The sequence below is a fragment of the Herpailurus yagouaroundi genome, unplaced genomic scaffold, assembly GCF_014898765.1.
Source record: "Herpailurus yagouaroundi ecotype Mexico unplaced genomic scaffold, PumYag 139, whole genome shotgun sequence".
In the NCBI taxonomy this organism is placed as follows: Eukaryota; Metazoa; Chordata; class Mammalia; order Carnivora; family Felidae; genus Herpailurus; species Herpailurus yagouaroundi.
In genome coordinates, this window is record NW_024412394.1 from 58,379,718 (window position 1) to 58,394,604 (window position 14,887).

At 36.0% G+C, this 14,887-nt stretch overlaps 1 protein-coding gene across 6 annotated transcripts in view; it reads right to left on the reverse strand.

Annotated features, from left to right (window-relative positions):
* USP45 (ubiquitin specific peptidase 45) overlaps positions 1–14,887 on the reverse strand; it is an 85,215-nt gene that overhangs the window by 41,755 nt on the left and 28,573 nt on the right. For all 6 annotated transcript variants that reach the window (XM_040474243.1, XM_040474240.1, XM_040474241.1 and 3 more), the window contains 3 exons: positions 13,047–13,189; positions 12,572–12,667; positions 8,112–8,242 (listed from right to left, as the gene is read on the reverse strand). In XM_040474243.1, the coding sequence (XP_040330177.1) occupies positions 8,112–8,242; positions 12,572–12,667; positions 13,047–13,189 (370 nt within the window). The remainder of the gene's footprint in view (positions 1–8,111; positions 8,243–12,571; positions 12,668–13,046; positions 13,190–14,887) is intronic.

The following is a 14,887-nucleotide window of genomic DNA, read 5'->3' on the forward strand; positions in this document are numbered from 1 at the left end:
CTGCACTGATAGCATGGAACCTGCTTGGGATTCTCTCTCTCCCTCTCTCTGCCTCTCTGTCTCTCTTGAAATAAATAAATAAAATAAAAAAGAATAATATGGCTGTCATTTATCAAGTGACTACTACATGCAAGCATAGTACATATGTTAAGCTTTACATAGATCAATCCTCAAACAAGCTTGGGATGCACTATTTTCTCCAGCTTATACAGGGGGCTCAGAGGGATTATTCAAATAATTTGCAAGGTCACATAGCAAGCAAAAATATAGTACTCAAACCCAAGCCACTGTGATCTATTATCTTCCTACCCTGAATAACCAAATGAAAAACAAGAAGTTATTTATATTTAAATAAAGAACAATAATCTGATATCTCTGTGAATGTATTTATTTTAAGGATTTAACAACTAAATTTCCTCGTATTAATTAAAGGTTCAGGTGCTGTACATGGAGACATCAACACAGCAAATATTTAGTTGATTTCATTAACCTTAAAAAACAGTATTTTCTGCAATAAATTCCAATACTAAAATGAAATGAAAATAAGTGCTAAATTTAGATAGTGCTCTGATCTAAGATGAAGAAAGAATTTTGTCAAAGTAATATAAAATAGTAAGAATATCTTATTGTAGTACAAGTTTACAATGTTCTCCTTGTGGTATGTCCAACATATCTCATTTGATATGCAAAACAGTGCTGTTAAGAAATCAGTTAAGATGAACTGTTTTACACTTGAGAAAACTGAAGAACAATCTGTGTGCCACTGACATAAATCCAAGTCTTTTGATTCTTGAGTCCAGTACTTCAAGCATTATTCTTTATTATCTCATAATAAACATTCATTCTAGTAATGCACTAATGAGAGTCCCTGGTGCTAAAAAGCTATCTGAACTAGCAGTGAATCTAGCCTATAATAGGAACCGTAATTTCATTTATTCACTCTTGTTAAGTAGTAGCAAAAGCAAAAGGATGCTGAGAACTTTGATTTACTGCCCTTGTGGGCTTCCCTTTCTGCATTTGGTGGATATAGATCACCTTCTAGATCAGAGAAGAGGACAGAAACCAAGATGGACACATTTCTCACCCCTATCTGGGCTTCCATGGCTGGAATCCACGTAAGGCAGAAACTGCATGACATGACATTTGTGCTGTAGGCATCAAGGAAGTTCAGTGAAGTGGAAGAAGATTGCAAGGGGCAAACGGGAATCCTTCAGGGATCCTCATCTGCCATGTTGCAGGTAGGAGGAACAGTCTGTGGCTTTCAAAGCAGATGCACAGGAAGGAAATTGTTCCTGAACAAAGGAGAAACTTTCTCTACCACGTCTCTGCCTACAGCTCCATCTCAACTATCCACAGACCAGTTACTGCCTTCTAAACCATTCAAGAAAATTAATGACGAATCACTAAATTCTACTCCTGGAACCAATACGACATATATGTTAACTAACTTGAAAATAAATAAACAAACAAACCTAGATTTTTTTTTTCTTTCTTCTTCTACCTAGGACTGGGTCAAAAATTCTAAGAGGACTTAAAGAATCTGTAATACCCAAAGCAATCTATATATTCAATGAAATCCCTATCAAAATAACACCAACATTCTTCACAGAGCTAGAACAAACAATCCTAAAATTTGTATGGAACCACAAAAGACTCTGAATAGCCAAAGCAATCCTGAAAAAGAAAACCAAAGCTGGAGGTATCACAATTCCAGACTTTAAGCTGTATTCCAAAGCTGTAATCATCAAGACAGTATGATACTGACACAGGAACAGACACATAGATCAATGGAACAGAATAGAGAACCCAGAAATGAACCCACAAATATGTGGATGGTCAACCTTACCAAGAGCCTGAAAGGAAGCTCTTAGGCAAATACTAACTAAGGCTACAAGAGAACACATACTTAGCCTAGAGACCTGAAACCAGGCCAAACCTTCTATAGACTCTTCTCACCTCCCCCAGATGAGGGCAGCAGAGTAACTGTAAGCCAATACAAGACCTCAATCTCCAAGGCCAGCCCAGAGTTCAGAGGTAAGGCTATCTTAAAATTTGACATTTTTAGGCAGAGAAGAGAGGGATATGAGGAAAAGAGGCTATGGAAGGGAGAGGATGTGAAAAAGGCAGCAGGGGAAACAAGGAAGGGTGGAGGAAATGGAAGAAAGCAAAGGGGGAAAAAATGGGAAAAAACAAACAAAAAATTCTACTCCCAAGAAGCCTACAAACCAATATCATAAAACACAAAGAAATCTGATGTTAAAAAATCAACAACTGAAATGCATTTACTTCACTCCAAATAAATTTTATAAAACTGATCCAAAGATGTTACAATATGTTGAGAATGTACAAAAACATAAAGGCATGCCAATAAAAGCCTAGATATTAGGTAAAAAAGAAAAACTTTTTTTTTTTTAAGTTTATTTATTTTTGAGAGAGAAAGAGAGCACGAGTGGGGCAGGGCAGAGAGAGAGGGAGACACAGAATCTGAAGTAGGCTCCAGGCTCTGAGCTGTCATCACAGAGCCTGATGTGGGGCTGGAACTCATGAACCATGAGATCATGACCTGAGCTGAAGTCAGACGCGTAACTGACTAAGCCACCCCGGCGCCCCAAAAAGAAAAACTTTTTTAAGGGATATGTAGATATTGATAAGATAGCCAATTGAAAATATTAGAAGAAAATAAAACTACAGATATAAAAATCAATAGATAGGATAAATTCTATACACAGTTGAAGGGCAAACCAGTAAATTAGAAGATAATAGTATTTTGAGAATTTGGTGGCACTCCTTAATGTACATGACATACCATAGAGTATCACAAAACTACAAATATGTATATGTATGTATATGTGTATACACATATATATTTGTAGTGTGTGTATATACATATATGTGTATACACATATGCATACACATGCATATTTGTATATATATATATACACACACACACATATATACACACACACACACATATGTATTTCCTCATGGACAAAACCCAAAGAAAGCTCAGCACATCAATATTAGTTACCAACATAAAAGAGTGAAGGAGTAAACAAAGCAAAAGATGGGCATAAATGAGTATAAAGAAACGATCACTCTAGAGCATCTTTGAACCTTTTAAGGAAGAATGCATGTAGAAACTGGTGAAATCCAAGAAAGATTTGTAGGAGAGTTGACAGTATTGTGTTAATGTCAATTTCCTGGTTTTGACAATGCACTGTTGTTTAAGTTATTATTGATAGTGGAAGCTAAATAAAGGGTACACAGTAACTCTGTACTCTTATTTCAACTTCTTGTGATCCTTAAAACTACTGCAAAATAACAAGAATTGGGGTGGGTGGGGAATCCAGAAGAAAGTTGAAGAATTTGCTCCCGACATTCACAAGAGGTAGAAATGTCTGATAATCACTCTTACAATAGAAACTACAAGAGACAGTTCAACTTTCAAAAATCAAGTAATGTATACACACAATGTAGATGAATCTCAAAATAATTATAGCAAAAAGCCAGACAAAAAAGAGTACACACTATATATAGGAATCTAAAACATGCAAACGAATCTACAGTGACAAAAACAGGTAAGTGGTACAGAGGGGAGGGGTTTAGGGGAGACAGTCCAGAGAGAGGGATCACAAAAGGGCCCAAGAAAACTTTTAGGGGTGATGCATACATTCATCACACTGATTGTGGCAATGGTGTCACAAGTATGTAGATATACATTATACGTATATATGTATATAGTATCTCAAAACTTATCCAATGGTATGCTTTAAATATGTACAGCTTAATGTATGTCAAATATACAAACTATTCAGAACACCCATTAATACGATTCACTGTTTCAACAGATTTTTAAAAACCCATATGATTATTTCAATAGATGCAGGAAAAGCATTTAATAAAATCCAATACCCGTTCTTTTTTCTTAAAAGAAAAAAACATTCATTATCTCATGGTTTCTCTGGGCCAGGAATCAAAGTATACCAATGGTAATACATAATGTTTATTTATTTAAATAATAAAGTTTTGTTGTTTTTTAAGGAAAAATTGGGTATTGGGAGTTTATCAAATACTGTTATTCTTGATGAGAATCCTCAGAAAAAACTAGGAATGGGAATTTCCTTAACCTGATGAAAGGCATCTACGAAAAACCTACAGCTGCTATCACACTTATGTGTGAAAGACTGAATGTTCCTCCCCTAATATCAGAAACAAAGCAAAGATGCATATTTCACCACTCCAACATTGTACTGGAGGTCCTTGCCAGCTATATAAAGTAAGAAAAAGGTCTAAAAGGATACAAATTTTAAAGGAAGAAATAAAATGGTCTTTATTTACCAATGACATTATTGTCTACATAGGAAATCCCAAAAGATCTACATGAAGCTATTATAACCAGTAAATGAATTAAACAAAGCAGCAAGAAACAAGATCAATATACAAAAACCAAGTATATTTCTGTATATTAGAAACGTATAACTGGAAATTGAAATTTCTTTAAAGTACCAATTTACAATAAATAGTATTTAAAAACATGAAATTCTAAAGGTAAATCTAACAACATTGTGTAGCATTTGCAAGCTGAAAATCACAAAACTTGATGAGAAAAATCAAATACCTAAATAACTGAAAAGATATGTCATAATCATGCTTTGGAACACAACATGGTTAAGATGTCCATTCTAAACTGATCTCCAAATGCAATCACAATTAAACTGATTGTAAAATTCATGTGAAAAAGCAAAGGACTTGAAATAGTTAAAAAAAAAAAAAGTAAAGTTTGAACTCTCATTCTCCAATTCCACGACTTACTATAAAGTTACAGTAATTGACACAGTGGAGGACTGGGGTAAGAATAGACATGCAGATCAATGGAACAGAACAAAGTCCCAAAACAGACTCAACATACATGGCTCAAATCTTCACCAGGTTTTTAAAAATTACTTTTCTTAATATGTATCTCTTAAAAAAAATTTTTTTTACATTTATTGATTTTTGAGAGACACAGTGAGATAGAGTGTGAGCGGGGGAGGGGCAGAGAGAGAAGGAGACACAGAATCTGAAGCAGGCTCTGGGCTCTGAGCAAGTGTTCAGCACAGAGCCTGATGCAGGGCTCAAACCCACGAACCGCGAGATCATGACCTGAGCCGAAGTCGGATGCTCAACCAACTGAGCCACCCAATATACATCTCTTTTTAAAGTAAACATAAAAAGCAAAAGGCAATTTTTAATATTTTCAAATGATGTTTGATCCAGTAATTCTATATATCCTACTGATGTACTCTCACAAGTGCAGCACACACACACGTAAAATCAAGTAAGTCATACCCACATGCACTAAAATGGAAAAATGTAAAAAATGTATTAAACAAAACAAGTTGCAAACAATCTGTGTATATGTCTGTGTATGCATAATCACTTTTGAAAAAAATAAGATAAATACTACTTTGAATGTCTATCCATGAACACCTATTATTTAAACATTTTTTTAATTTATAAATCTTTATAAAACAAAAAAAAAAATGCAAAACAGTTATTTTTGGAGATCCAAAAACAAATTTCTAATTGACATAAATTCCTAAAAACTTTTGAACTCTGTGAGGCACCAAAGTCTCTGAGACTTTTATGGGACTTTCTGTTCTTCAGGTTTTGAAAAACAGCATTTGCCTACTAAATTAAACACATAATAAACCCTCTATATTTTTGACCACATTCAAAATACCACGGCACAGTATGCTAAGTGAAATAAGCCAGTCACAGAAAGACAAATAGTGTGATTCCATTTATATGAAGAACCTAAAATAGTCAAATTCATAAAATAAAAGAGCACAATGTTGTCTACTAGGGCCTGGAGTGAAGGAAAAATAGGAATAATCAATAGGCATAAAGTTTTAGTCAAGCAAGATGGACAAGCTCTAGAGATCTCCTGTCCAGCATTGCACCTACAGTCAACAATATTTTGTACACTTAAATTTTTTTAATGTTTATTTATTTCTTAATATTTTTTATGTTTGTTTATTTTTTGAGAAAGAGAGACAGAGAGACAGACAGAGTGCAAGCAGGGGAGGGACAGAGAGAGGGAGACACAGAATCTGAAGCAGGCTCCAGGATCTAAGCTGTCAGCTGTCAGCACAGCCCCCAACATCGGGCTTGAACTCACAAACCACGAAATCATGACCTGAGCCGAAGTTGGATGCTTGATCGACTAAGTCACCGAGGTGCCCCTGTATACTTAAAAATTTTAAGATGGTAGGGGTGCCTGGGTAGCTCAGTAGGTTAAGTCTCCAACTCTTGGTTTCAAAGCAGGTCATGATCTCACAGCTGGTGGGATCAAACCCCAAGTTGGGCTCTGTGCTGTTGGCACAGAGCCTGCTTAAGATTCTCTCCCCCACACCTCTCTCTCTCTCTCTCAAAATAAATAAATAACTTCAAGAGAAAAAAAGAAAAAATTTAAGAAGGTAGAGCTCATGGTAAGTGTTCTTTTCACAATTATTTTTGAAAAAATTAACCTTGGTACAATTCTATGAGCTAAAATACAATATAATGCCATGGCACAAGTAACTAGCTTAAATTAAAATGAAATTTTGAAGCCTAGAGATATAAAAAAAATGTTAAGTTCCCATTTAAAGAATTTTGTTTCTGGGGCGCCTGGGTGGCGCAGTCGGTTAAGCGTCCGACTTCAGCCAGGTCACGATCTCGCGGTCCGTGAGTTCGAGCCCCACGTCAGGCTCTGGGCTGATGGCTCAGAGCCTGGAGCCTGTTTCCGATTCTGTGTCTCCCTCTCTCTCTGCCCCTCCCCCGTTCATGCTCTGTCTCTCTCTGTCCCAAAAATAAATAAACGTTGAAAAAAAAAAAAAAAGAATTTTGTTTCTACATATTTTAGTAATTGTGGACTGGACTAGCTCATGAACTCCATGACAGGATCTATTTTTAATATGTTATACACTGTGTATCCCTAGAATCTAGCAAGTAACTGACACAAATAAGTTCTCAATTTTTAAAAAAAAATTTTTTTTTTAACGTTTTATTTATTTTTGAGACAGGGAGAGACAGAGCATGAATGGGGAAGGGTCAGAGAGAGAGAGGGAGACACAGAATCTGAAACAGGCTCCAGGTTTGAGCAGTAAGCACAGAGCCCGACGCAGGGCTCGAACTCACAAACAGTGAGATCGTGACCTGAGCCGAAGTCGGACGCTTAACCGACTGAGCCACCCAGGCGCCCCAGTTCTCAATTTTTTCAGATGAAGGAATAAGTGAAAGCATTAAAGTTGCATCAGGTCCTTTATGGTATGTATGTATTTCCACGTACCCAAGGATTTTGTTTTTGAACATACAGTACTATCTTGAGAAATTCACTTAAACTCTATTTGCCTTGAAGCTCATTTCTAAAACTAAGGAAAGGGGCACCTGGGTGGCTCAGTCAGTTAAGCGTCTGACTCTTGATTTTGGCTCAGGTAGTCATCTCACGGTTCATGAGATCAAGCCCTATTTCAGGCTCTGCGCTGACAGCCTGGAGCCTGCTTGGGATTCTCTCTCTCCCTCTCTCTGCCTCTCTCTCTCTCAAAATAATAAACATTTTTTAAAAAATGATAAAAATAAGGAAGGCACCTGGCTGGCTCAGTTGGTAGAGCATGCAAGTCCTGATCTTGGGGTCATGAGCTTGAGCCCCATATTGCAGGTTGAGTATACTTAAAAATGATAATAAAAGTAAAAATAAGAAAACTAGGTTCAGATGACCTATTATGGCACCTTTTAGATTTTACAATTCTATAGTTTTCTTACTCTTTGTTCTTACATCATGGGCTTCTGAATCAGGACAGACCTCTATTTGAATCCTGGCTTTGTCACTATACAACTAAGTAAGCTACTCAACTTCTGTGAGTCTCAGTTTCCTTATTTATAAAATGGGGATAAACAAGCACTTCTTCAGAGTATTATGAGATATAATTTACATAAAGCACACAGCTGCAATTAAACAAATATTAGTTCTTAATCTCTTGAGAGTCTAGACAATAATAGTGTTATAGTAAGAGTGAAACTACCCATATTAAGTGATACATTAGAATTTTATAACTCATAATTATTTATATCAAAAATTTAGATGCACCCACTTCTGACAAAGCTGATTAAAAAGAACTTTAGGAGAAAGTGGTCCTTTTTCAGTCTCCTTCATGCTATGAAGAAACAGGAACAGGGCTGAGGTCAATGGTCCAGGGCTTGAAAGTTCCACCATTAATGGGTCCTTTAAAAACATGATCAACTCTTGGTCAGAAATATGCAATTTTAAACTTAAATATTATTAAAAACTAAGAGTTATACTTTGTTTAAATGACAACTAAATTGCCTCAAGTGCATTAAGAAACTTTATTCCCACACATATAAAATGAATGTTTAAAAAAATGGGATAATGGAATTAAGTGTCTTACCTTGAAAAACACAGGTATTCTCATATCCTCTGCTCTTTAATGAAAGTATTAGTTTAAGAGTTAAATCACCAATATTTAGTTGCTTATAAATGTCCCTTAATGTGCTTTCCTAAAAGTGAAATTACTTATCTACTTGATATGTATTTATTTCCAATCATAAATTATATTTAATTATATTTATCAAATATAATGATAAATTATATTTATTAGCAAACTCCATAGCTTTCTTTTCCCAAAACATTTTATGAATAAAATAAGGAATGGGAAATTATGTCACAAAATTAGTACACCATTCCCTCTCTTTTAAAATGGAGAGAAAAAGCTTGACAAAAGCAGCTAAAATTGTGTGAGGGAGAAACCCATTTTATTCTAAAATTTTTCCCCCACCAAGTTTTGCTTTCTAAAATGTTATCTTCACCAGTAATCCTCTCTCCTTACAAACAATGAATTAAAAGCAAATGCCAAATATCATCTTGGGACATTATAGAAAGTGATCTTCTAATACAACTACCAAATATGTTGTCTCATTCGTGTATTTATGAAATACATGTTACATATATATTTCATACCAACTACCCTTAAAAAAAAATCTACCATCTGGGGCACCTGGGTGGCTCAGCGGGCTGAGTATCTGACTTCAGCTCAGGTCATGATCTCACGGTTCATAGGTTCGAGCCCTGTATCAGGCTCTGTGATGACAGCTTGGAGCCTAGATCCTGCTTCATATTCTGTGTCTCCCTCTCTTGCTGCCCCTCTCCCTCCCACCTCTCAAAAATAAACATTAAAAAAAAAATTTTTTTTTTTTTTTAAATCTACCATCTGACTAAAACCACAGAAAGGACAGGCTATAATTTTTCCATAGTCTCTGAGTATCAAAAGTGCTCTCTGCCATGTTGAAGACATAAACAGACATTTCTCCAAAGAAGACATCCAGATGGCCAACAGACACATGAAAAGATGCTCAACATCATTCATCATCAGGGAAATGCAAATCAAAACTACAATGAGATATTACCTCACACATGTCAGAATGGCTAAAATCAAAAATAAAAGAAAAAACTGCTGGTGAGGATGTGGAGAAAAAGAAACCCTTGTGCACTGTTAGTGGAAATACAAACTAGTGCAGGCGCTCTGGAAGACAGTATGGAGGTTCCTCAAGAAGTTAAAAATAGAACTACCATATGATCCAGTAATTACTCAACTGGGTATTTACCTAAAGAATACAAAAACACTGGGATGCCAGGGTGGCTCAGTCTGTTAAGTATCTGACTTCAGCTCAGGCCTTGATCTCACTGTTGATGGGTTGAGCCCCGCATCAGGCTCTGTGCTGACAGCTCGGAGCCTGAAGCCTGCTTTGGATTCTGTGCCTCCCTCTCTGCCCCTCTCCCTGCTCGTGCTCGCTCACTCTCTCTCTCTCTCTCTCAAAAATAAATAAAAACATTAAAAAAAAAATTTAGGGGCTCATGGGTGGCTCAGTTGGTTGAGGGTCCGACTTCAGCTCAGGTCATGATCTCATGGTCCGTGCGTTTGAGCCCCATGTCGGGCTCTGTGCTGACAGCTCAGAGCCTGGAGCCTGCTTCAGATTCTGTGTCCCCCTCTCTCTCCGCCTCACCCCTGCTTGTGCTCTCTGTCTTTCAAAAATGAACAAATATATAAAAATTTTTTTAAAAAGAATATAAAAACACTAATTCAAAGGGATACACACACCCCTATGTTTATTGCAGCATTATTTACAATAGTCAAATTATAGAAGCAGCCTAAGTATCCATCAACTGATGAATGGATAAAGAATATGTAGTATACTTATACAATGGAATGTTATTCTGCCATAAAAAAGAATGAAATCCTACCATTTGCAAACAACATGGATGGACCTTGTGGGCATACTAATTGAAATAGGTCAGACAGAGAAAGACAAATACCATATGAACTTACTTACATGTAGAATTTAAAACAAAACACCCAAAAACAAACAAACAAACAAACAAACAAACAAACATGCTCATAGACACAAAGAAGAGATTGGTGGCTGCCAGAGCCAGGGAGTGAGGGGGTAGGTAAAATGGGTGAATGAGGTCAAAAGGTACAAACTTTCAGATATTAATAAACAAAAAAGAACACCTATGAAAAACCTACAGTTAACTTCATTCCTAATGTTATTGAAAGAATATTTTCCCCCTAATTTGGGGATTGTAGGCAGGGATGCCTGCTTTCATCATTTCTATTCCACATGTTATTAGAGGTTCAAGCCAGCACAGTAAGGTAAGGAAAAGAAACAAAAGGCATACAGTTTACAAAGGGCAAAGTAAAACTGGTGATTCAAAGAGCAGTGATCTACACTGACAGCCCTCCAGCTCAGGTCAACTGTATGCCCTATGTATCTAAGATCTAAGATTGAAACTCTCCTCTTAGAATAATGCAAACCTAAAGTGATCAGTTATAGTATCTAACTGCCCTATAATAATCTTGAGACACAGTTCTACATGTAAAATACTTAACATTCAATCACATTTAATAGGAAATCTTTTCAAGTGACTAAGTATCAACTTCCATTTAATGGTTTTCACTATCTCACTCAACTTTAGAAGAGTATAGGACCTACCATAAAGATTTTAAGGGGTTGAACAGGCAGTAAGTTTACAGGCTGCTCTTTCAACAAAGAAATACAATATCGTCTTTCAAATCTGCCTCCTTGGGGAAAAGAAAAATCTAAGATTACTACACTGAGCTAAGAATTTTTAGAACTCCCCTTTCTTAAGTGTTCTCAAAAGCCAGATCATGAGCTATATATACACTGTCTTCCTCCAATACACACACACACACACACACACACACACACACACACACACAATTTCTAACTAAAAACATTATTACTAGTGTCAGCTCCCTCAAGCCAAAGACCACCAGGAACACACTGGTAGTTGAACAAGAGGGGTTTATTACTTGTTGCATTTGGGGACAACATACACGATGGGAAACCATGGGGTGTCTCAATAAAAGGGTGTTGGAAAGAACTGATAGAGGATTTGAGTTTTGGATAAGTAATTTAGGGGAGAGTCTAAGGAAGCAGAAGTCTGCTCTCAGTTGAATGCCGTCAGAAAGTGGGGGTAATTCTATCACTGGGTATCTTGATAAATCTTATCTTTGAGTTAGGATAACCTAAATTCTAGTCTCTTTGGGAGACAAAATCAAGGATAAAGCTATAACTAGTAAAGAAGTAGCAGTCTTGGGGCGCCTGGGTGGCGCAGTCGGTTAAGCGTCCGACTTCAGCCAGGTCACGATCTCGCGGTCCGGGAGTTCGAGCCCCGCGTCGGGCTCTGGGCTGATGGCTCAGAGCCTGGAGCCGGTTTCCGATTCTGTGTCTCCCTCTCTCTCTGCCCCTCCCCCGTTCATGCTGTCTCTCTCTGTCTTAAAAATAAATAAACGTTGAAAAAAAAAATTAAAAAAAAAAAGAAGTAGCAGTCTCTCACTTTGGTCAAAGAAGATGTTTGGGATTTTTCTCAGTGGTAGACGAACTTTGCTTTTGTCTATGTTTAGATAAAATTATGAAGTAGCCTTGCTTTGTCTTAGTTTGTCAGTCTCAGAGCAACCTAGCCTGAGGTTGGCATTCTGTCAGACTGTTTGAACAATATGGCCTAACTGTAGGTGCCACCCCAGCTTCTGAATGTTAAGTGCTGTTTTTTGTTTGTTTGTTTGTTTTTTCCTTTCTTACTAGCTTAAAAACCCATTTTCAGACTAGGCTCCTAAAAACCTTTAGATGTTCACCATTAATACCAAATCTACTTTTAAAGAATTAAAATGCTATCTTTAAGGAAATGTTACCAGTAATTACAAAACAGGAGTCCTAGACATTTTGCTCAACAAAACAAACGCCTTTTGTTTTTTCCAGTGTATTTGTTTGAAAGCTGCCTTAATATTTTTGTATTGTTTGACCCACGATATGTTTGAACCCTAACAGATCTTGAAGGTATAACTTCAGAATTTTAAAATCTGATTATTTCACAAAATGCTTTTGAATGATTTTTTCAAAATATTTTTTCAAAACATCATTTCAGTTAACATTCGGAGAAATACTAAAGGTAGATTTTGACACCATCAGTGGCTCATCTAAAAAGAGCTATTATCCAGGTAGTCATACTTCTTACCAGGTGAGAGTCTGAGGAAGGAAAAATCTTGAGTTTTGTACCATTTTCTTTGCTCTCATTCATCAGTTCTGAAAGAATATAAGATTGTGCCAAGTTCTAAAAGAAAACAAAAGTAAAGTCTTCTGATTCAGTTGTAATATGCCTCTGATTCTATGGAATAAATACTCTCTTAAGCTCTCAAACGTCATCTAACAGAGCAAAAAAATGTTTAAGTTTACAAAAAAAATGTTCACATTTAGTAAATGTCAGTATTACTGATTAAATCACAGTAAAACACAGAGAAGGCCTTCCAGAAGCACTGTGTGAAAAGGGGGCATACATACGTTATGCAGCAATGGTTAACGATGGCCTAAAACAAAAAAGAAAACAGAAAAATCTCCAGGGGAACATTTAGCTGTCATTTGCTAGTTTACAGGTGTGCCAATAAATATAAATTAATCTTTTACATTTTACAAAGTTTCCTGATGGCTCTTACCTGCATGACTGCATTGAAAAAGCAAGTATTTCCTAAATTTGTAATTCCTTTCACAGGTGTTACACTGTTGCCTTTTCTTCCTTTCTTTTTTTCACCTGCTTCATATTTTTCTTCATAAAGTTTTAAGATTCTAGAGAATGCACCTAAGTTAGAGAAAACATAACTGACATAAGATATAAAATTCAATAACCATCACTTAAAATAATTTAAATATATTACTTAAAATTAAGTAACATTTCCCCTTGAATCACTGTCCCTGAAGTGATGTCAGGGACAAATAAATGTCTCTAGTTGGTATCCTCCTACTAAATAATTTTTCATTTTGACATACACATCTGTACCTCATACCATAATGAAGAATGAATTCCAGATGAATTAAAAATTTAAAAAGAATAAAGTAACAAAAATAAGGAGAGAACATCCAGATCTTGGTTCCTAAATACCATTCCCCACAAAAAGAAATGAAGACTCCTTGGGGTGCCTGGGTGGATCAGTCAGTTAAGTGTCTGACTTCAGCTCAGGTCATAATCTCAACAGCTTGTAGGTTTGAGCCTCACATCGGGCTCCGGGCTGACAGCTCAGAGACTGGAGCCTGCTTCAGATACTATGTCTCTCTCTGTTCTTCTCCCACTCATGCTCTGTCTCTATCTCTCTCTCTCAAAAATAAATAAACATTGAAAAAAATAATAAAGAAATCAAGACTCCTGATTCTAAACCTGGGGCAGCAAAGAAACAAAATAAACCTATAACATTTTTATTGTGCTAGAAAATAAGGAAGTGTTCAAAAAAACTGATGAGTATGTCAAAATACACACCATTTTGAGTGGTCCAATCTGGGAAAATTTGAATATCAAAATAAAGAAGGGTACTAATAGTTTATTATTCACTGAGCAAAATGAGAATGGATCTGAATGGATAATAGGTTTTTTTAACGGGAGGAAAAGAGAAAAACTTTTCCTTACAAGAGAATGCCAACTAATAAATAGAAGAAATGATGGAACTGGAAAATCACCAGATGGTGGCATTTTTTTATATTCTTGCAACTTTTCTGTAAGTTTGAAATTGTCAAAATAAAAAGTTTAAAAAATTAATAACTATATTATAAAAAAGTAAAACACCAGGGACCAGGGCCCTGTGGCCAGGCCAAATGCCATGAGCAGGGTTCCTGTGCCCCTGGCCTATGGGCCTCTTCCCTGCCCCCTCAGTTTGCCATTTTTGGAGTTTTTCATTATTATTAAACTGATGGGACTTTTGTGTTTTTATAGTGACTCTGTGGTGCAGCTCTTTAAGAAAGCTAGGACATGCCTTAGATGCAAAAAAAACAAAAAAAACAAAAAAAAACACCTATATGTTTGGCATATAAGTGCATGTTTTGGGCTCACTGATTTGTATAATTAATACAGATTTGAGCATTATAATATCAATTCATCATGTTTAAAAACAATATGAAAATGAATAATTTCTAACATTAACTGACATGATTGATCATACATATTAACAGCACATTATTTTCTGAATCAAAATATAATTTGAAGTTTGATGGGAAATTGCCAAGTTCTCCAATCTTTTGGTTTTAACTGAAATATTATTTTAAATTCCTTTCAACTTTCAGATTTTGTAATTCTTCACAATTATACATTTTATTCATCTAATACTGATATAATGTCTTGCATTGCTAATTAACTTTTAAATATTTGGCTATCTCCCCAGATGGGTGGGGATCAGAAAACGTCTCTACTCTTTCTTCCACAGGGCTGTGATGTTGGCGAGAACATCCATAATAAAAATTTAATGTAAATGAAAAATGTACCAGATTAAACAGGAGATCCAGTAGAAACTTG